The sequence below is a fragment of the Netta rufina genome (assembly GCF_964035555.1).
Source record: "Netta rufina genome assembly, chromosome: 2".
NCBI classification, from domain to species: domain Eukaryota; kingdom Metazoa; phylum Chordata; class Aves; order Anseriformes; family Anatidae; genus Netta; species Netta rufina.
In genome coordinates this window covers 123,771,676-123,794,596 of record NC_140124.1, presented here as the reverse complement: position 1 = coordinate 123,794,596, position 22,921 = coordinate 123,771,676, and the positions used below count along the sequence as shown (strand labels likewise).

At 35.0% G+C, this 22,921-nt stretch overlaps 1 protein-coding gene across 1 annotated transcript in view; it reads right to left on the bottom strand.

The window, feature by feature from the left end:
- PREX2 (phosphatidylinositol-3,4,5-trisphosphate dependent Rac exchange factor 2) overlaps positions 1-22,921 on the bottom strand; it is a gene marked incomplete at its 5' end in the record, with an annotated part of 184,759 nt that overhangs the window by 82,588 nt on the left and 79,250 nt on the right. Inside the window, 12 exons of the mRNA XM_084282243.1 lie at positions 3,007-3,191; positions 4,076-4,193; positions 7,346-7,482; positions 9,281-9,366; positions 11,676-11,824; positions 13,224-13,316; positions 13,484-13,626; positions 15,414-15,486; positions 16,047-16,122; positions 16,704-16,753; positions 18,082-18,185; positions 22,530-22,630. Coding sequence (XP_084138369.1) covers positions 3,007-3,191; positions 4,076-4,193; positions 7,346-7,482; positions 9,281-9,366; positions 11,676-11,824; positions 13,224-13,316; positions 13,484-13,626; positions 15,414-15,486; positions 16,047-16,122; positions 16,704-16,753; positions 18,082-18,185; positions 22,530-22,630 — 1,315 coding nt within the window. The remainder of the gene's footprint in view (positions 1-3,006; positions 3,192-4,075; positions 4,194-7,345; positions 7,483-9,280; positions 9,367-11,675; positions 11,825-13,223; positions 13,317-13,483; positions 13,627-15,413; positions 15,487-16,046; positions 16,123-16,703; positions 16,754-18,081; positions 18,186-22,529; positions 22,631-22,921) is intronic.

The following is a 22,921-nucleotide window of genomic DNA, read 5'->3' as shown; positions in this document are numbered from 1 at the left end:
AGTCAGATAATCAGTTGCCTTTTAACATTACAGGCAATGCTGCTTCACAAAAATTAATGCAACCTGGGAAGCAATAATGGTTTCTTTAAATTTATCCCTGGCATAAGTTATACCCATAACAATACCTTCACTTGGCACCTATTATGAAAAGCAAGACAAAAAAAAAAAAAAAAGCATTCAAGAAAACCGAGTGTTATCCTTTTGTGTATTCTTTATATATAAAACAGGAAATAGTGAACAGAATAAGCTATACTAGCCAGCAAAGACTGAAGATCCCTGGAGGTATACAAGACCATGTTGGATAGATCTTTGGGCAACCCAATCTAGTGGATGGCATCCCTGCCTATGGCAGGGGGGTTGGAACTAGATGGTCTTTAAGGTCTCTTCCAACCCATTCCATTCTATGATATGATTCTGTTATAAGTCCTGTTATTTTAGAAATAGCACTAGCAAATGATGGTGCCAGAAAATTGAAGAAAAAAAGTAAAAAAAAAAAAAAAAAAAAAAAAAAAAAAGTGTGTTAAACAGATGAGGTTAGTATATATCCCTTTTTGGAGTAAAATATTTATTTCAGGAACTGAAATTCACTGTGTCATGTAACATGGTATATCCCTATCATTGGTTGTGTCCAACTCTGAAGATATGTTTGAAAAGCACACTCAAAATAATATTATAACAAAGGCACCCAAAATCCAGATTAATGCTCCTAAATAGAAAAGGCTTGCACTTTAGAGATACTGAACTTTTCTTAAGCAGGTAATTTCTTTTAGGAGCCTACACTATCTCAAAGCAGTATTTCTTAAAAACTGGAAAAATTTTCATTACTGCAGTAGCTTAAATTTCTTCAGTGACCTAATATAAGAGATGTCTTTTTTAGCTGATACCAGACTGCTTCAGCCAGTCAGTCTATACAGCAATTTGACAAAAGTAATCCCATAGTACTAATATTACACCAGCTTGCAAAGAACTATGAACAAACACACACAGAATTAATCCATCATGAGAATTACATCTACAATTCACTTCTGCTACAGTTCATTATTCTTCTATCCATCATTGCAGCTGTAATATATGACTTACAAACCTGACTGATTTGGAAGAGTTTAGGAAAAAAAATGACAATCTACAGAAATTTTGGAGTGCAAAATCTCAAGTTTTTAAGAAGTCACAAACTATGCACGACAAGCTCCTGAGAGAAATTTTTCTCAGGTCTCCAGCAGGATGAAAAGAGGAAAACTCTTTGCTACAACGTTTTAGTATGGCATTAAAACAACAGAGTAACATTGGTTACACTTATAATTTTCAGGTTTAATTAATAATATGTATTCAATGATTCAAGATTTTTTTCATCTGTCCATTAAATTAAATGCGTTCAAAACTAGTAACTTTTGCAATACAACTTTGGTTACTTCTCATGGTAACACAGTAAAGCTTTGCATAGTACAGGAAAGCAATCCAAGATTACTTTCCTCACCTACTACATATGATGCAGAATAAATATGTTTAAAAATGCAAAGCAACAATAAATACACAGCAAGATGAGAGAGGAGGATATGGAGAGAAACAAATTCATTATTGAAAGTGCTTGAAAGTGCAGAAAAGTTTATGTTTAGGGTATTGAAAACCATTTGCAGACAACTATAGTTGATAAACCATTACTACAGTTTTTATTATTGCCTTTGAGCAAAGGGTCCTGTTTTTTGGTTTTGTTTTTTGCCACTGGACCCTTTGTTGTATAGTATAGTCACTACTATACTTTTCTAACATAGTCACATTATTAAAAAACAATACAGAGATGTAATCTTTAATTAATTAACCAACCTAAACCCTAAGGGTGATGACACAGCATTATTTATGGCCGCAATCTATATGCTGAAAGTACTTCTCTTCTTAACTTCTACTCCATATACAACAAGGGAAAAAGATTTCTTCAGCAGTCAGTAATTGATACCTCTAATATTTTATATGAAATTGTAATTAGAGCAAGAATTAACAACTTTAAAGACAGTGACTTTTGGCATTAACTTGACCAGTTCTTGCAAAGCTTGTCATGTTGTCATGTTGGTGCAAGAAGTTATTCCCTTGTTTGTCAAACTGGTCTGCTCCAAAGAGAAGTTAGGGAAAGGAAATATTTAGTTTCAGTAAAATACCAGTATTTTAGCTTACACTTCTGATGGAAAGAAAATAGAATAAGAAATTTGCAGATATAAATACACTTCCCCAAAGTATGGCTTTTCATACTTATATATTTTTAATACCCATATACGCATGAAAAGATAAAGAATACTTAATAAAAGGAGCTGTATTATTGTATTATTTGTCAATCTGACCCAGAGAACACCAGCTATATGCAAAAAACATTTATGAACACTTTCATAACAACTGCAGATTTTACCATTTGGAAATATTCACCAAGAAAAAAGCTCAAACTCTAAAGTAGCACTTGCTTTTTTTCTTCATCTGTGATTTTGCCAGTGTTTGCCTCCCATACATACAGAGCTTTATTTTACTTTAAAACATACACACACACAAAAAAAAAAAAAAACAACAACAACAACAACAACAATTAAAAAAACAGATATGATGCCACTTCCAGTACTCTCACTAAAAAAAAAAAAAAAAAAAAAAAGTTACACAGGCAATTTTGATGAGATAAAATAACGTTTGGAAACTACAGCCTGCCTTCACAAAGTTTTGACATTTCATTGAATCTTTGACTTTCTTTGCAACTTTATTTGATGATTAAGAAAAAAGGGAGAGAGGTAGGGAGAATGGAAGACTAAATTTCTTTAATGTTTGTTCAGTTTAGAAGCTCAATTTATTACTACATCATAATTTACTTTGCTTCCTGAGTACACAATCATCCTTCAAAATGTCAGAGGGATAAAGGTGACCAATTACAAGATATTAAATGAAATAAATATAATCTCAAGAATAAGCAGAAGAAAGATGTTGCTACATTGGTATTCAGCCAAGTAAGAATTAACACATATGATTGTTTAGTACCTTTGCAGTCAAGCTGAAAAATCCCTTTGGTTCAATCATTTTTTCTAACACATGGCACTTTATTCCAGCTGTGCTGTCATACTCGTAAACCACTCCATACTCCAGGTGAACATTGTCAACAGTCAGGCTTACGTGATCTTTCTTCCCATCAATTATTGCCATAGTATTAAACTTGTCAATCACCTCTAGAATAAAGAGAGTAATACAGATCAGTTGAGGAGAGTTGGCCACTGAAAAATGAATTATAAAAGGGTTGGGGGGGGGGACATAGGCAAACATTCTAGAAATACAAATGGTCTGCTCATTCTACTTGAACATGTACAGCACATAACCGAGCTACCAGGTGAGTGATTTAAAATAAGAACACCAGTGGCTTTATGAATGCTAAAATACAAAATTGCTAAAGAAGCATGAATAGACAAGTCACAACAGTCTCTCTTTAGAAACAATCATTGTTGAAAGGGACTAATTCAATTTCATTTAAAATCTAGACAGGTAAAATACAGTATCAACAAAAATATGAAAACTGAGAAATTCTAAATAAACCAGAAGAAAATTATCAGAAATGAAACCACTATGTCACCATTTACCCAGAGAACACAAATACAGTTCACATGCAAACCACCTCTTTAATTATCATCTTTGTACAAGCACACGAATCTAGATTTATCTAAATGTCAATTGCCTGAAAATAATCTGAAGGATAGCTGATTTGTTATTTCTCATGCAGTAGTCACTAACTCATCTAATTTAACTTTAAATGATTACTGGTGGTGAAAATAATTCAGTTAATTCCTAGGATTTCATATCCTATGAATGAAAATTGAAAAGATTTTCCCTGAAGTGTTCACAGAAGCTTTTTCTTGAAATGAGAAATGCAATAATTTTCAAGGAACAGCATGTTAAATTTACCTCCTTACAATACATAAAAAAGCAAATCCTTACATAAAGCACAACTTACTGTCTGCCTGCAATTTCATCTCTGAAAACAAAGCCACTGCCTGTATTTTCCTTGCTACTTACACCAACATTCTGAGCAACAACAAAATCAAAACAAGCTATCACATACCTTCCACTTTGCAGTCAAAGGCATCTCCTCCATCATCTCCAGAGGGCTTGGCATTTGTTTTCTGAAGATCTTCCTGTGCACTTTCAATGCTGTTGTAAATCCACTGTATAGAATCTTGCTAAAAAAAGTTAAAAAAAAAAAAAAAAAAAAAAAAAGGAAATCTTTACAAGCACAATTGATAGCAACTTATCCCACTGCTCTCAAACACATAATAGTTGCTTTAATTCCCTGAATATCATATCTACTGCCTTCTGAGCTTTGAGTTCAAAATAATGTTTTGAAAATTACAGAGAATTTTGGCTTTGGCTAGAATCATCTGAAGCATTTAACCTTTTTTTTTTTTTTCTTTTTTTTTTTTTTCTTTTTTTTTTTTTAAATCTATCACGAGACAGTAGGAAATCTGTGGCAGTATGACATCCATCAGTTTCGTGTCTCTGCCAAAAATAATCTAAGACATTTCAAATCAAACTGCAGGCTGAAAAATATTTGAGACAAGAAATTGTGAAAAAATCAAGAGAACAGTTCTTGTCTTGTTAAATATGCTATGTGTCCACAAAGCTGGGAAGATTGCAGAATGCTAACTGATAGCATGGTAGTATGTCCACCTAATCTATCACCCATGTGTCACTGGCAAAAAATTTATACACCACAGCCTTCATTACTTGTATTTGTCTTTTTGATAGTTATTTTATTAGATCTGCTTTATTACACAGATTAGCAAAAGATGCTAAAAGGACAGAATCTCAGGCAAGTCCAGCATTTTATGTGACTGACAGACACGTGCATACAGGAATGGTAGCTTGGTCATACAGCCTATGAAGGAACCACCTGTAAGCCTTACACCTCATTTTCCCCCCTCACTTGTTTAGACATGTGTCCATCACATCCTCTTCGAAGGGCTATCAAATATGGCATCTACAGAATGTTCTTCTCTTCCTCATACATTTCAGAAGAAGCTTGACGCTTCATTAATCACTCCCTCTCTAACTGCTACAGCAGAACAAATGGCACAATCATAATCATAAAATCATTCAGGTTGTAAAAGACCTCTAAGATCATCTAGTCCAGCCTTTAACTCAGTACTGACAAGTCCACTACTAAACCATGCTACTCAGTTCTAAATCAACACATTTCTTGAAGACCTCCAGGGATGGTGGAGGTCCTCTCAACCTCTTCCCTGGGCAGCCTATTCCAATACCACAGAACCCTTTCAGTAAAGAAATTTCTCGTAATATCCAACCTAAACCTCCCCTGGCATAACTTGAGGCCATTTCCCCTTGTCTTATTACTTGGTGCTTGGGAGAAAGGGTTCTCTTGCTTCATGATTTGAACTTAAGATGGCCTAATAGAAGGGCTACTTACTTCAACTGGAAGTCACTTGTTCAAAAGCTAACATAAGATATAATACTATATGATTTGGAACCATATTCTCCAAATGCATTACAGAGGGACACACTAAGCATGAATCTGTCACATCATGATTAGTATCACTGCAAAGAAATTACATGGAATATCAGAAAGCAAAATCTGCTTTCAATTTTAATTTTTCCAGACAAGACAACAAATACAGACATTGTCCAACAGAAGTTCCACAGTTATTCCCATTGCAACAAATTGAAATGAAGCTTCATACTCCAGGCAAACAGGAAGACTCCTCGCACTAAGTGGAATATTCAGAATGCAAAAAAAGGTCCCCTTTCAATTATGCAATTGCCAACCACAGGAGAGACTGACTGCAATATTTGTGTTAATTAAATGATACGCTAATTACTTACAAAATAGGAGAAATCCATAGTCATCTTACAAATAATTAAAAACCCACATTTCTGAATAGGAAGTGAAATTTTAGCTGTCTTGACAGCAGTGGGAATACTGTCATCAGTCTAGACTGTTATCTCATACCATTTGATAGCAGGTTTTCTAAGAGATTCTTGTCAACCCGGGGGTTAGTTATATGGGATTTGCGGAACATGATTAGCTACTTTTTTAGACTGAAATAATCTGCACAAGAAAAACAGGTATTCCAAGATATTACACAAGTTGATGGAAATAAAACCAAAACAGTAAATTTGCATGTGAAGGCATTCATGCCAGCCAACATCAATCAATCCTTCAATTACATCTATAGAGAACTCCATGCTTAGAAAAGAGAGAAAACATGCCTGGAACAATTTTTTTTTTTTTAAAAGTAATCAATCTTTTACTCCATGCATTACTTGCTCATAGAGTACCCTTTCTTTACCAGAGCCCGTATTCCTTTAAAGAATAGGTGAGCTCTACCTTGATATGTTATGTAACAACATCAACTCCATACTGCAGTTAAAAAACAAACAAACAAACAAACAAACAAACAAAAAAAACACAAAAAAAAAATCCAGACATTTTCATGAAGACAGTATTTGCATAACAGTTTTAATTCTTATAATTCATATCTCATATCTATGCAGTAGGTATGAGGGAAGGATTTCACTCCTGATTTTAATTGGATTCTTCTTCTCAATTAACATGCACTGGAAGAGTCTGTACAGTTAATTAATGATACCAGTTCACAGTTTATGAAAAATTTGCAGGAACTTGGAAAGATTACATTATATAATCCAGCTGGTTTTGGTTTTCTTCCATACAATTTATATCTTGCAAGCCATTAGATTTTCTCCTAAACTAACGTGAGAAAGATAACAAAACTTGGATGCTTATATTAAAAAAAGGCAAATTTTGAGCCCTTAAATTTATGTTGATTTCCAAGACTGGAATGCAATGGGAACACAAAGAATGAACACGAAGACTTTTATAGGCAAAATATGTGCACTCTGCTCTCTATGTGCTGAAGTGTTACAAAATTCTGGAAGAGGATCAGCTTTTTGAATTACATTCTCATGCTGATGAGCAAGCAGTGAACTGTGTAAATCCCTCTCCATCATGATGAGAATATACCTCAAAATGCTTTCTGCATAGAACTGCAGAAAAACTTGAAATAAAACTTTAAAAATACCATATTAAGAACTTAGCTATAAGCCTATATTTTTTAATGCAGAAATTAAAGAGACCTCAAACATCAGCAATATATTGAGGAATGTTCGCCTTTTGTAATTCAACTGGCTTTCTTCCACTTTTATTCACCACTTGTATCCCTTTACCACACTCAATCGCAACAGGTGCATGGACAGAGATACATACCACACTGTTTACTTTGGTTGAAGAGAACATTTTACCAAAAAAAAAAAAAAAAATTAGTCAGAAAAATCTGCAAGAGTAACAAGTTAAGTGTACCTGCATTGGACGCCTATACTTCCTGCATGCCGTGACATGAGCAATAACACTTGCATGAGTCTCTTTGCTGACATTAATTCCATTCACTTTGATTATGCATTGGCCAGGGTGGAGACCAGCTGCAGCTGCCACTGTTCCTGTTAAAAAAAAATAAAAATCACATAGTTGACAGGCTTCCTTTCCTAACCATTTCCTTTAAAGCTTACAGTCCAAAAACCCAAAAGCCTCTGACCACAGAGTGCTTCTGAAGTCAGTGGACTCCAAGAAAACAGAGTTCCAAAGACATTTCTGAGGATCCTATCCATGTTTTCATCTATTTTCCATTTCATTCATAACAGAGTGCCTTACAGTTTTAATTGAAATATCCAAAAATAACAGAGTAGAAGATCTAAGCAACTTTAACAATAATAACAATAATCTTGAGTAATATATATGTATATTGTACGTGCAACATAAAACACATGCTTCAGCAATTTCTTTCCACAACAGAGTAACCACCTTGGGAAAATCCTCTATCTACTGAAAAGGTACTATAAAAATACCAGCTGTCTCCAGGTCTTTTCAGTATGATTCAAGACTATTCCTGAAAGACAGCCTGCTGGACTATAACCATCTACCTGAACACTCACCTCCTTATGTCTCTCTTCCTATTGCTACAGAGGTGCTGGTGAAGTCAAAATCTGTTGCTTAGAGAATGCAACACTGAGGTGAAGAAGTCAACTGTTAGAAAAGTTTAAACTGAATTTGCAGGGCTGACAAAAAGAAAGCCATGTTATGACTTCCAGGTGAGCATATTTGAAAAAGAAATAACAAACTATATATGTTTTTCAGTATTAAACAATATAAAATAAGGGTTTCCTTTATTTTAGGCACTATCAGGTGTTGGTGTTACTTAAAAAATATAAAAACTGCAACAATAGTTGCATTTTAAATCTAAAGCCAAAGATAGTCTTTGGAAATGATACCATTGCCAGCTATTGCAATCCACAAAAGTCTGGATTTAAAAACAGAAATAAGCCTTATTAAATATCTCTCAAAAAATATTTTTTTGTACTTCATGAAAAAAAAAAAAAAAAGGGTTCCAATTCGGCAGAGTATTTAAGCATATGCCTACAATCTTTCAGGTTTAGCAAACCACACAAGCAAGATGTACCTACTATTGAGGCTAATTGGAATAAAGTATGTGCTTAATGAATTAGGATAGGCAGTTGAATTGAGATCCAGGTGCAGAAATAATTATCACATCAGCTCAACAGTCTAGTTTATTAGACTTTCTCTCGAAAATCTAATTTCTGGCACCACAGCCAAGAAAAAAAAAAAAAAAGTTACGAAGCTCTGTTCAAATCTGTCTGCTTTGCAGATCAGTTCACTTTAAATTCCTCAATTACAACAGAAGGAGGAGGGGAAAGGACACAACTGCCCCACAATAGCTGAAATACAGTGGTATCTGGCTTTACCATTAACAGCATGCAACAGCAACAAAAAATGCTTGAACTATTTTTGTTGCCAGTGCAGCAACCCAGAATTTATCAAGTTAGGGATGGCAAGCATTTGAATAATATGTCACAAAACAGAAAAACAAACCAACCAAACAAACAAAATGGTATTTAGACAAGACATCTGCAATTACTGTGACAAAATAGGTGACCAGCACCACTGAAAAGGTTTGTGAAAAACAGACTCTCTGGAGAACATTTTCAGAACATTGCAGAACTACATGGAGACCTAACAAATAAACTTTCAGGAAAAAATTCCCAGCACCCATTCACTGGAGAAAGGAATTTTGCTTCTGTCAACTATTCCTCAATCTGTGAAGAAGTCACAGCCTTAACTTACCTTACCTGCTCACTGGAGCTCATTTTGATTTGTCTCAGCCAGGCTATTTAAATATGAAATGTATGAAGACCACTTGTGTTGACAGCTCTTATGACTTACCTCTCCCAACAGCATGGACAACTGATGGGCCAAAGCCCCGGATTTGGAATCCAAGTCCATCTGCAGAGTCAGGAATCTTCACTGTCCTGGTACAAGCAAAAATCCAATATGAACATAGCATAGGTAGCATATTGTTATTTAGCATAAAATTGAACAGCAATAAGTAGTGTGCTTTTTATACCAGGGTGTAAAACTTCACACTGTTAGTCAATTCACAATTTCAGATTCAGCATCATATTCCCAATACTTTGAACAGCTTACATCAGAATTAAGAGCAAGTGGAGATACTAAAACTAACCAGGGGAAGGCAATACTATTTCACATAGAATTTCAGCATGCTAATTAAGACCAAAGCAGCACTGCAGCTTTCAAATTCCTCCCAAAGGGACTGCAATTCAGGTAAGTTGTTGTAAAATAGCAATGGAAGGTAGGCAGTCTATCAGGCAAGAGCACAGAGTCTCAGGATCACAGATCATGACAGGCCTTGTCATACGAGCTGCAGAACACCGTGGAGACAAGATCTATGTTAGAATTTGCCAACATTTAGTGAATAAAAAAAATTTGGCTGCAGCTTTTCTGAGCAGCTATGCAAAGCAATGAGTTCTGTAAGGAACTGCATACTACCGTTTATGCAGTTTATAAGCCCATCATGTTATGTTCTTGCTTGGTCTAAGTGCAACGGTAATATGAAATACTGACAACCATAACCAACAAAAACACTGTTCTGGTTATCAAAATTCACATCTACTCCTTAAAATGAAGCCCTGATCTTGCCCAAAGTAAGCTAACAGGATGTCAGCTCAGGTTCCAGAAAAAGCAACACAGCTGCATTAGCCCTTATCAAAGCTAGTTAGGTCATGAATAACACAGCACTGATCTAACTTTGCCGTCTTTACTTCCAGAGTCAGTTCCATTATTATTTAAGGGATCTTTGCGCTGGACTTCATGTGCTAGTGCAAAAGCAGACAAATCTAAATTGATGGTGAAAAGTGAATTTAAAATACATTTGAACTGTAATAAGTTGGATTTACAGATAGATTTGAACAGTATCATTGTTTCATCTCTTGTACTTTCCGTTTTTTTCTGGTATACAGAATGTTTAGCATTTGGAGACAATTAGAAGCACACATGAGATCCAAATCCCATTGGGGCCTATAAATTTGTACAGATTTGTACAAAAATGCATTGTGAACATGTTAATGAATAAACTATAACAGAACATCACTGGCAGTTTCAGCTAAGAAATTATGAGAGAATAGTTGTCTTCAGCCAACACAGTTGTGCTAGTAGCAGCTTCTGACAAAATGCAGGTAGTACAGGAAACAAGTTCTTAAACTCCTCTGAACTCCTCATTCACTAGATAATCTCTGTCATTCTTGAAATTCACCCATGTCTTCACTGGTGAGTTGTGAAGAAAATGTGATCAGAAATTGATCCAAGATCTGCATTAAAGAAATGCCAAGATATGCTTTTTATGTTTGCTACAATACTATCACCTACTGTGTTCTTGCTGCTGTTTGGTTTGGTTGTTGTTCTTTTTTGTATTATCAGTCCAGTTGATCAACTTTATGCTGTATTTCTTTCTTTGCTCTTTTCCCTGTTCTGGTTGCCTCTGCATTTCTCAAGCGATCTCTGCTTATTGACAGGAGAAATACATCTCTGTTCTGCTGCTTCAGTGGAGCCATTTCCAAGGCCCTCTCTCTGTGTGTTATCTAGCAACAGGATGGCTTCCTCCTTTCTCTGCAAAACCTGATCAGAATTTCTCCCTACTGCTGTTTCTTATTCTCCTCTTTCTTTGTTACACAGAAACCATTAACAACTTTACTGATAGACCAATGTTCGTTAACATATCTACTGAACCCAGGCATTAGGCCTCACTTTGTATTTCTTTTATGTAACAAAATTCTACTCAGATTGCAGTGGTCAAATCATTGTGTAGAAATACAGCTGTTACAGAAAGATCTGGAGTTGTTTACTTGCTACTGTTGTTTACACAACCAGCACACATACCAAAGAAGCCCATTAGATCACAAAGTCCAACTTCTGCCAAACCAGGAACTAATCCCCAGACAGAGGAACTTGTTTAATAAACATAAGTAAGAGATAAGTGATCAAAACTGTCCATGTATTCAAAGAAACCTCATCTACACTTGCGGTTTCTTCATGTACTTAACGTGGCAGACCTGATGATCTAAGCACTTGTGTTTTGTTTTTGCTGACTGACAAATTTAATAAAACAAAATCAAAGCAGATCAAATTGCTTGACTTTACAAAGTGAGATTCGGCAAAGCATTTAAAATAACTTTACAATAGCGCTGTTTGAAGTTCCACTTGTCTTTTTAAATTCACTTCAATTGTAGTTTCTAAAAATTCCCGCAAAGGAATGACAACTTACTCCCGTGGTTTAGTGCTCACAAGAACCCGCAGGGGCTTTCTGCTGTTTAAACACGTTTTCAGGAAGCAATCCACTTCACTAAAGGGTCGCAGAAAAACCAGGTCACCATTAATGGCGAAGATTTTTTTCCCAACCTCCAAGCCTGCCATCTAGAAAACAATAACAGTTGTGTAGATGTTTGCCTTTTATAACCACCAACGTTATGTTTTCTTCTGCTTGCATGCAACCCCAATAGCAATAATGACACACACACTTACAGAAAATTCTTTATGCCTCCTTCACGAACTACACTCAAAAGACACACAAAAAATTGGTTCTGGAATTGGTTATAGTGACCTCAAGTGTACTGTAAACTCTCCTTCTGAAGAGACCTAATGACAAGTCCTACTGTCAGTCAAGATTTTATTGAAGTATTACAATATTAGTTAATATCTGTAATAATTAACACAATAGCCTTCACTGATCCAGTTGTTGGCTTTTTTTTTTTTTTTTTTTTGCTATTATTGTTGTTATTATATTATTGATGTTACCTCATTTGCCCACATGTCATTCTCCAAAGGAGCTAACGCTTCTTTTGACAAGGAAGGGCCTGATGACTATTTTAATAAGAGAATACCTATTAAGCTCCAAAATGGAATGGTATCCTTGAAAGTTTTATGGCCATACTTTTGAGCCAATGGTACAGCAACCAAATTGCATACAATCTTTAAAGAAGTCTAACAAGAAAGAAAACATTCCCAGCTAGGATGGCAGGAGTATACAGAACTGCTCAAGGCACATGCAAAGTCTTAGTGCCACCTGAGATCATGACAGAACCTAACTGCTGAAAAAGACCATATGGGATTATGCAAAGCCAACAGCAAAATATCTCTGGATATAGTTCTGCGGTTGTATTGTACTGTTTTTCTGTCGTATCTATTTTTATCACAATTTTTATCCCACAATGAGATGTGGGGCTTAGAAATAGAAGGGCTTGAAGTCCAAGTCTTTTTTTTTCCTGTCATAGAAGATATTATTTCTGTATATTTACACTTATAGAGACTCCCATACAATTCACTAGAACAATATTAAATTACCCAAATAACAACTAAAGCAATACTAACAAACTGAAAGGCTATGATTTATTTATTCAGATTTTTAAATTCTAGAATTGCTTGATACATCCTTTATTATGAAATACATCAAGTGCAACCTACAGACTAGAGTACTGTTCTATATTCATTTCATATTCTACTGAAGGATGTTTATTCCATTCATGAGTAGTGTAATCATAGGAATATTTTTTAAAGCATTAAAATAAAACCATTACTTTTTCAAAACTCATAACAAATTATCTCTGTATAAAATAAATGTTGCTAATGGTCATAGCTCAATTTTAAACAAACAAAGCAAAACAAAACAAAAAAGCATAATAATCATAGCTAACTTGAAAAGTTCTCAAATTATTGTATTATCATCTACTATCACACATTTTCTTAACTGATATATAAATGATACACCTGTGAGCAAGTCAATAAAACAAGAAAGATAATTTATAATGTTTAATACCTCAGCATTGGATCCTTTCTCCACCACTTTAATAATTGGCACCTTATTTCTATCTTCTAAACCAAAACCATAGGTGCCTTCATTAGATTTAATCTGAAAAATAGAATTGTTCAAAATTGTTCAAAAGATTGTTCAGGAAGGCATTTAGTATATATAGCTCCATTAAAAAAAAAAAAAACAATACACAGTGCTAATTTACTGTCACTAATACCAATTTGGTTTTAACTCATCAAAACATATGATAATTTGGTTTAACTCACCAATAATGACTTAGCTATGACATTTTCCACTACTTTCAAATCATGTTTCATCAGTCTGTGCTTCATATTTGACCCTTCCATTTCTTCATCCGCATAAAAACGGAACAACAGTGGTTCATCTTTAAATTCACTTTTCTCTAACACTGTATGACACAGAAACACAAACATTAATCCTGTTCTTCTTTTGAATTCTTGAATAGCATATTTTTTATTACCCATAATATACTGAACATGTACAAATTAAATGCTAGCAAACTACTTTTTGTGTGAAGCTAAGGAAAACTTAATTTTTAACATTAGTAACTCTCTTTTTCCTGGATCCATTATAGGTAGGTATCACTAAATTTATTTTCAGCTACTGTATTTAGATTTCACCAAGGTTAGGAAGACTAGCTTAGCCTCGTTTTAGTGAAAATGCCAAGCTTGTGCTTCCTGAAATTGGTTTAAGAACATGATTTTGAAAAGTTCTGTTGGACAGCTATTGGAAATGCTCACTAACAAGTTCTGGCACTCTTCAAGTGCATGAATGATGTACACCACGTTCAGTATTAGAAATGGGTTTGCTGGGGATGTGGAAGCAACTAGAACAGCAGACAGATGCAGTCTGTATGTTCAAAAATCAAAGGCAAAAGTGAACACTGTCTGAGAAAAAGTTAATTCTTCCTCCTTATCTAAACAAGCTGATGAGAAAATGATTTCTTTTTCTTTATTCCAGTAAATGACCCACTGCTTCAATCATTTCACTGAAATCTTCCCTCTGATGGTATTAAATGCAACCTGTTCTCATTTTTCGTACTCCATGTATCTCTGCTCTCCTCTCCCTTCTTCTTTGTTCCATGCTGTCTTTATTATTTTTTCTACATTTCTACATTTTCTATCATTTTTGTACAGTCCACTTTCTCTGGCTGTCACCACTTCACATATTTAAAGTCATGCTCCACAACATTTAATTCATTCCTCCAAAAATTATTCCTTTATTTTCCTACATATTTCCTCAAGGTCTATCTTCAGGCTCACCTACACAAACATGTATTACCTGCTTAAGAATTTTCTTTCAATGTGGTTCACCAAAATTCCACCCCTAAATCCTTCGAAAGATGAAACCCTCAGTATATGCTTTAAAATTGACTGAAAATAATTTTTAGAGTATACAATACATATTTTTCTTCTTCTTCTTCAAGATTGTTGTCCTGGTTTTAGTTAGAACAGAATTAATTTTCTTCCTAGTAGCTGGTGGAATGCTGTGTTTTGGCTTAGAATGAGAAGAGTGCTGATAACACCCCGATGTTTTAATTGTTGCAGAGCAGTGCTTATACCAAGCCAAGGACATCTCAGCCTTTTGCTCTGTCCTGCCAACAGGCAGGCTGGGGGTGCAGTAAGAGCTGGGAGGGGACAGACCCAGGACAGGTGACCCAAACTAGCCAAAGGGGTATTCCATACCATCTGACGTCATGCTAAACAATATATAGGGGTGGCTAGCTGGGGGGAGGGGGCCGGACTGCTCGGGGTTAGGCTGGGCATCGGTCAGCGGGTGGTGAGCAATTGCATTGTGCATCACTTGTTTGTCCATATTATTATTATTTTCCTATTATCACCATTGTAACATTATTGTTATTATTGTTATTATTATTTTGTTATTATTATTTTCCTGTCTTATTAAACTGTCTTTATCTCAACTCACGGGCTTCACTTTCCATTTCTCTCCCCCGTCCCAGAGAGGGAGGGGGGAGGGTGAGCGAACGGCTGCGTGGTGTTTAGCTGCCAGACGGGTTAAACCACGACAATTGTAGCATAGGTTTCTCCAGTGATATAATGAATGAATTTCCTATACTGTCTGTAATATCTTTAACAGTGCCTGCATTTCCTTCCTACTATGTAGATGGCATTAAACAAGAGGTATGTATACCTTGTATAGAATGTATTTACTTACCATGGTGCATAAACCCATTATCACAAAGAGCTACACCAAAGATCATAGCTTCCTCCCTGGTCCGGCAGTCCCCCTGTTAAACCATAGCATATTTTCTTTATATTTTAATATATAAGTAAAATGGATTCTATTCACAGTGGTATAACCTCACTGGGCAAGTATAAAAGTATTGAGAATTTTTACTTCTATTTTATAAAGCTGGTACATGTTGACTGAATGAACAGGTTACCCCGTTCTTGTTCCTGGTTTGCTTAAAATAAAACAGAATCATAACAGCAAATTGGTACTGACTTCCAGTTAGTAATTTAGGGTTTTCAGGGCCTATCCATTTCATTTTAAGCCTTGAAAAATATCACGTGCTGAATTACAAAGCTAAGTCTCATTAAAACATTTAAAGTTCAATTGCAAATAAGGAAGATAAGTACAAAAGGGATGAATAGCATGGCTGTTGACAGCTGATTTCTGTTACTTTACTGGTTAAGAGGATTACACACAAATATGCGTGCACGCACACACACACACACTGCTCTTATACAAAGTGTATGTTATTCCACCTAATACATCACTACCTTTCAAATCATAATTTAAATGCAATATTTAGAAAAGCACATAAATCCAAAGGTATACACTTGCCTGTGCAATCAACCAGTCTATGAGTTTGTTAGCCATGACTACAGATTTGTAGGTTCTCAAGTGATAATCTTTATCCCTGTCCAAAACAAAAATATATATGTAGGTATATATATGAAGCAAAAGGTCAAAAGAGCCTAAACTAAAAACAACAAACAAAAAACACTTATTTTCTATACAAGTTAGTGTAAGCATGAATTGACCATTTTGTAGTGGTTCAGAAACAGAGCTTCAGAAGCTGCCTCTGGAGTAAAGCAAGTCAAACCTTTCAGTGTAGACAGAAAGGGGAAGGCTGACCATATCTTACTTTGTCACTGCAACATAAAGACAGTTGCCTTCTTGCAGCTGAGATTCTACAAATGAGTAATGGAACGTTACTAAAGAAGTGAGTATATTAATATCTACAGTAAGCATATAAGCACATCTATCAGGACCTAGATGGCTCTAAAAGTCTGGAAAAAAAAGATAATCTTGGATTGAGTTTGCACTCATTTTATGATGCAGTTACACTTTTTGTCTTTATAGCCCTTCAATCTTTTTTGATTTCACCCCAAAGACCAATCTTAGAAAGGTGGGTTAGGTTCCTACATTCAAACACAGTATCTTCAGAATACATACTTCTCTTGAATGAGTCTCTAAGGATTTCCTAACTAGACTCACCTAATTACTGGGGTGAAGAGACTGTGAAGGCGACAGTACAGTCGTACACCCTGTAAAAGAGAAAGATGAGGTTACTTACGTGGATTATAATGTTGTTACATATTCACACCCCAGAGAACATGAGAGGAACGGACACAGTAAAAAAGCTACATGTTTCACTTAGCTAGCAAAACAAAACTATTCAAATTTCTTTATGTGCCAAAACTTACTATTTCCAGATAACAATATTGACATAAAAATCATGAGACATAAATCATTTATAACCAACTGATACACATGAAATAAGGATCAGCTTTAAGGTAGAATTAAAAAAATAATAATTAAGGTATAGTATTTTGAAAAAAAAAAAAAAAAGTACACAAAACTTGAAAGATAAAGTAATGGTCTATGCATTAAGGTTTTCCAAATCACTGATTGGTGCTCTACACACAAAGCAAGCAATTAAAGTAAAAAAAAAATAAAAATAAATATTACACGCATAAGTACCTTTTTTATATATATACAAAGTAAAATTACAACTAAAAAGTATAAAAATAAAAATGATTCAAAGATGTGAAAAGATGTAATACATTTTCAATTGAAAACAAAAATAGAATGCTTGAAGGAATTTAAGATACTACCATCAGAAAATAGCATTAAGAAAAACAAATCACATAAGCATTCCTTAGCAGACTATCAAAAAAAAAAAAAAATCTTTATAACATGCACGACAAAACATATATAACAATAAAAAAATGTGTCAAAACAGGTTTCATTCTACATTGTTGTGCCTGCTAGAATTTGGTATTGAAGATTCTCCTACATATAGCTTACATTAACAATGCCAGCAGAAAGTGAGTGCCATTGTAATGCAATATCCAAGATACTGCAGTTTTCTATGTCAAAATCATGAGATGAGTTTAAAGGCAACTTTGTTCAATAGAAGTGTTACACCTAGTAGTGTAGATGGATACTAATACCCATGTTTAAACATCTATGTGACTCTTGATTTACTGCTTTGTTAAGACACTAATACAAGACACTCTGAATTTTATTTTTATTTAATCTATATGTAAGTTCAAATCTATTAAGATGGATTGAAAAATGCAATGGACTGAAATGCCAGCCTCAGAATTACCCAGAAACACAGGCAATGCATCCCACATATGAAATCATGAAGTAATTAAAATACATTTTTAATTCCATATTTAAAATATGTAACAACAAGGCAAGATCTTCCCTTACAAATGGAAAATTAAGTTTGATTCACATAAATATAAAGTCAGGCAAGCGTGAAGGAATGTTATGTGTTCTAGCATAATATTTTATTTTATTTCTCAAGCAGAATCTCAATTTCTGGTGCATTCTTCCTAATAATAGCAAATGTTCCATTATGTACCTTAGAAATCACTTCCTGCATCTCATTTCTTGGATAGTATGTTCCATCATCGTATCGGAATCTGTACAGCATGTGTTCAGGTTTGAATTGGTGCTTATCTGTAACTAAATTAAAAAACAAACAAACAAACAAAAAACACCACATGTATAGCCAGGTTACTTTCTACAGAAATACACAAAAAGAAGGGCAAAGTCATTCCTTCAAATAATAGTCCGTTACATGATAGATTTCAGACAGGGAGGGTAGGAAGAATGAATAAATCATCTGCCCTAAGTTCCTTTATGTCACTGACGATGATATTTCTCACAACATTTAAGTAGCCCACAGGAAACAAAACAATTTTAAGTAATGGGCAAAGAATAAGAACAACAAACAGCCTGGAACAGCCTAGAACATCAGGCATTTAAGTGTGTTCAGTGCATTTGCAACCTTTATCAATCAAATAGCCAAAAAGACAGCTTCTTTTGCAATTATCAATGTATTGTTTCACATTATTTCCTGTCCTAATTCTTGCTAAGGCCAATCTCAGATGAATCAATAAAGAACCCTTCATAACACATTTGAATAGTCCTGCACTTGAGAGCAAAGAAGGCCTGTCTTCCTCTATATATAGCCAGCTGAAGGTCTTCAGTGCAAGAGACTTGCAATCATCTGTTAAGTCAATATACATGGTCCTCGTCACCAAAGACCCCTGAAAAAGGATCTTAGCAGGTGGGTTTCCATTCAGCAGTTTTAAAAGATTTCAACAACAAACCTCACAACTTCAAATATTTCTTCAAAAGTCACATCATATGATACAAAACTTCTCATGGAAACAGGACTACAGTAAGGCCTTCTGAAAAAAAGCTGGTTCAACTGATGGCTGAGGACAGCAGGAAGCACTGGCGCCATACTGGGATACTGTATTTATTATTGGTTTGCTTGAAAATTTAAGCTTTAATTTGAAAGGAAATTTGCATGCCATCTACTATTAAAGGAGGCTATCATAAGTTGAGTCTTATGAGGAGTGGCTGAGGGAACTGGGATTGTTTAGCCTGAAGAAGAGGAGGCTCAAAGGAGACCTTATTACTCTTTACAACTACCTGAAAGGAAAATGTGGGGAAGGAAAAAATTCCTTCTCAGAAAGAGTGGTTAGGCATTGGAACAGGTTGCCCAGGGAAGTCACACCTGAAGGTGTTTAAGACAGATGTGGGGACATGGTTTAGTGGGTAATATTGGTGGTAGGTGGACAGTTGGACTAGATGATTTTAGAGATCTTTTCCAACCCTAATGATTCTGTAATTCTTTAATGTCTTTGTTTATCAGAGTAACAAGCCTGATAGTGTTAGGTAATTCTTCATCCCTTCCTATACCAAGGAAGGAAGATATCTATTCCTATACCTACAATATCAATCCATTATCCTCTTCAAAAATGTAGTTGAACACCACAGACTTTACATAGTAAGGTGTCTTCTCTAACCACTGCATCATTTTTCACACACTGTCAAGCTCTTCAGTATATCCACCAATCATCTGATACATGGACATAAAATCAGGACATCATATATACAGTGTTTTCACCAGTGTCGTGCAAAAGAAAATAACTTCTCTACCTGCACTTGATATATCTACTGATTGTAAAGCCCAGGACATTACTCTGATTGCCTTGAACTCATGGTATGTGCTGAGGTGATTTATCTACAATGACCCCTTAGCTTTTTACATATCATTAGCTCCCAGTACATCAGATACAGACTACAAAATTCTCATATATAATGCCTAGCATAAGTATTGAGATTGATTTTACTGAACTGTGACCATTTAACTCAGGAATAAAAGATACCTTCTAGTTCTGTAATTGAAAATAATTTGTTACTGTTGGAGAAAAGATATATTCCAGTAGATCAATGTACATTAAGAGTTTTTAAAACCAGCAACTACAGAAGATAGGAAAAAAAAAAAAAAAAAAAAAAAAAAAAAAAACACTGCCAGGATCATATTGCTTAAGGTCAAACTGTTCCTTGCTGTTACAGAGATGCACAGAGAAGGAACCATAACTGCAAAGCACCTTTCCATTCTTGCATGTCCATGAAGAACAGAACAGGTTCTGCACTCTGAAGAGCATTGCTTTGTAGCATTTGTAGTCATTTGTAGGAAACCAAACAAGGATGCTCCTGACTCAACTGCATTGTGTTACCTACTAAATATATTGAGGGAAGCTGTGAGAGAAGCTGTAAATCACTATTCATTGGGCACAAGGAGAGGCAGGTTGTTTTAGCATTCTATGATATAGATGTGATTTGGCTCAAGAGGAAGAATAGATTATCTGTCAGCCACTAGTATCAACTAGTATGAGCTGTACATTTGCAAGTCCATAGTTTCAAACAGTTAAGTATGCTAAAATGCTCATTACTACATAAGGAACACCAAGTTGTTTTGTGTGTCACTACCAACCATCTATGTGTACTTTGTTTGGAGATAAGTATTTTATAGGGCATATGCCAAGAAAAGAGAACTGATCAGGTTTAAACTGGTCTTTAATTTTTGCTTTTCTGCCACGGTAATATTTACTCAGATCAGTACACCAATCCAGGAACTGCGCAACCATATAAATACCTTCTTATTTTAAATCATCTGATATTTAAAATAAGCTGATATTCAGATATTTTTGTAGCTACAAAGCTCCTTATTGCCTTGAGAGGAAGCTTCCACCTCTAACCATCAGCAACAGGTGACCAGACAAAGTATCTCAGTACATTGGCTGATTAATTTTAAGCTGTTTCAGATATAAGAGAATGCCACCAGGTGGATTTAGGATAGCAACATATAAACTGTTTTTTCCTTTTGCAAAACTGGAAAAAGAAAAAAAAACAAACACGGAACAGCCATAACTTGCCAGAGTTCACACACCAGGAAGTAAAACAATGTCCATCACAGTGTGGGTCTTGCATGGCTAGAATGAAGCATATGCTAGAATATGCTAAATCTAACAAAGCCCCCTACAGCATTTGCAATGTGAGTAACAGCCAAACTTTCTTTCTCCCTTGCTCCCTCTATGAAAACAGATGGTTCATTCAACTTTATTTTAAGAGTTCTATTTTCACTGAACCACAGCTGGATCCACTATTCAAAGTAGCATGTCTGGCTCAAATTTCTATGCTCTAATATAATTACCCTTTTATCTCATGAAATTACACAATATTCATTAAACTCTGTATTGAGAAAGTCTATCAGTGTGTTTGGGATGTAAATTACAAGATCAGGAGAAGAATCTTTGGCAACAGAATCATTCCATTGAAAACAATTCTGTGTGTGTAGTAAACATAATAGCATCTGACATTTGAATGATGGTTGAAGAAAATCATGTAGACTGACATTAAAGCATTAAAGACTACATGACTACTGATGAATAACTTCAATGTTTTTCCTCCTACTCAGTGTATATTCAAAACGCACATAGCCAAGTGGCACTCAGTTACTCCCGCTTTCCTTTCAGCCAAGAACACTGAAACCATGGTGGCAAAGAACGTACAAAGTAAGTATTGAATTAATTACTGGTTTAAGTATTTATGTATCAAAATGTAAATTATCAGTGATTCCTTCTAAATTTACACCCTGGATCTATGCCAGAACAGCACCTAACTTTGCAACTCTTTCACTAACTGATTTTTAAAGTTACTGAACCTAAGTCAAACATGCCTTAAAAAGTGGAAGCATCTTCACTTTGCTTATTATCCTGATGGATTATAACTTCCAAAAGGAAAAGAGACAAGAACCTGCTGTGGTAAGAAGGCTTGATATGAAAAATGCTGCCAATTCAAATTACCTCAAGAAATCAAACCTTTTTGGCTCAAAAACTAAACCATTTCAGTGATGCTTCTCTCCAGAATGAGCTTAGCACAAATAGTTGACTGAAAATTTAAGCATAAAAATTTGAATTTTAGCAACTCTACAAACCAGAGACAAACAGGGCCTGAAAATTCAAATGTTTAAACTTTTCTGTTCTAGGTTGGTTTTACCTGCTAAACTTGTAATTCCTAACAGAGGATCAGGCATATTTATCAGCAGCCAGCTGTAACATTTTTTGCTATCTACATTGCTAATTCAAATATGTGTCCCTAAAAGGCCTAGCCTAACTAAAAAGCTTAAATCCTTAAAAAAAACTCTGCCCTCCTTTCTTCACCTCAAATTTATTTTTGGTTATAACAGAATAGCAATGTCTCTGTAGGTCCCTGTTTGCAACGTTGTGATCCCAACAGCACAGATCTAATCTAGTTATATCCATGGAGGTTATGCAGTAAATCTTCCAGGCATGGGCAAGGGCCCCATGAGGTCCCTGTAAGGATATAATGCAGATTCAACAAGCTGCCTTGCATTAATGAGACCATCATTTTATAAAACAAAATTAAGTCCACTCTAATTACAACAATTACCTTGAAAACAAGTAAGTTAAAACTAATTATATTTACCATGATGGATAATGCCATTCTCTAATAAAGCTTGGCCAAGATGAACGCCTTCTTCAGATTTGTGTATCTCTCCAATTTCCAATAACCAGGACACAAATTCACTGAATTAAAACAGATACAAAAAAAGAAAAATTGAAATGTCATTCCACTACATCTACTACATTTTCTTCTTAGTTGCAAGACAAGCAAGGTTCCTTACTTAGTAAGTGCTTCTTAAGCCTTTAGAATGACCTTTAGAATGTCATATCATCTTTTAAAAAATGATTTCCACTTTTTATCATTTAGATATAATACATAAAGGTTTCCCTTGACATGTCTTTTCTTTTCTGTTCAGAAGTTTTATCTAGCACATGATAAATATGCCTTTGTTTTCCATGATTTTCTAAAGTAGA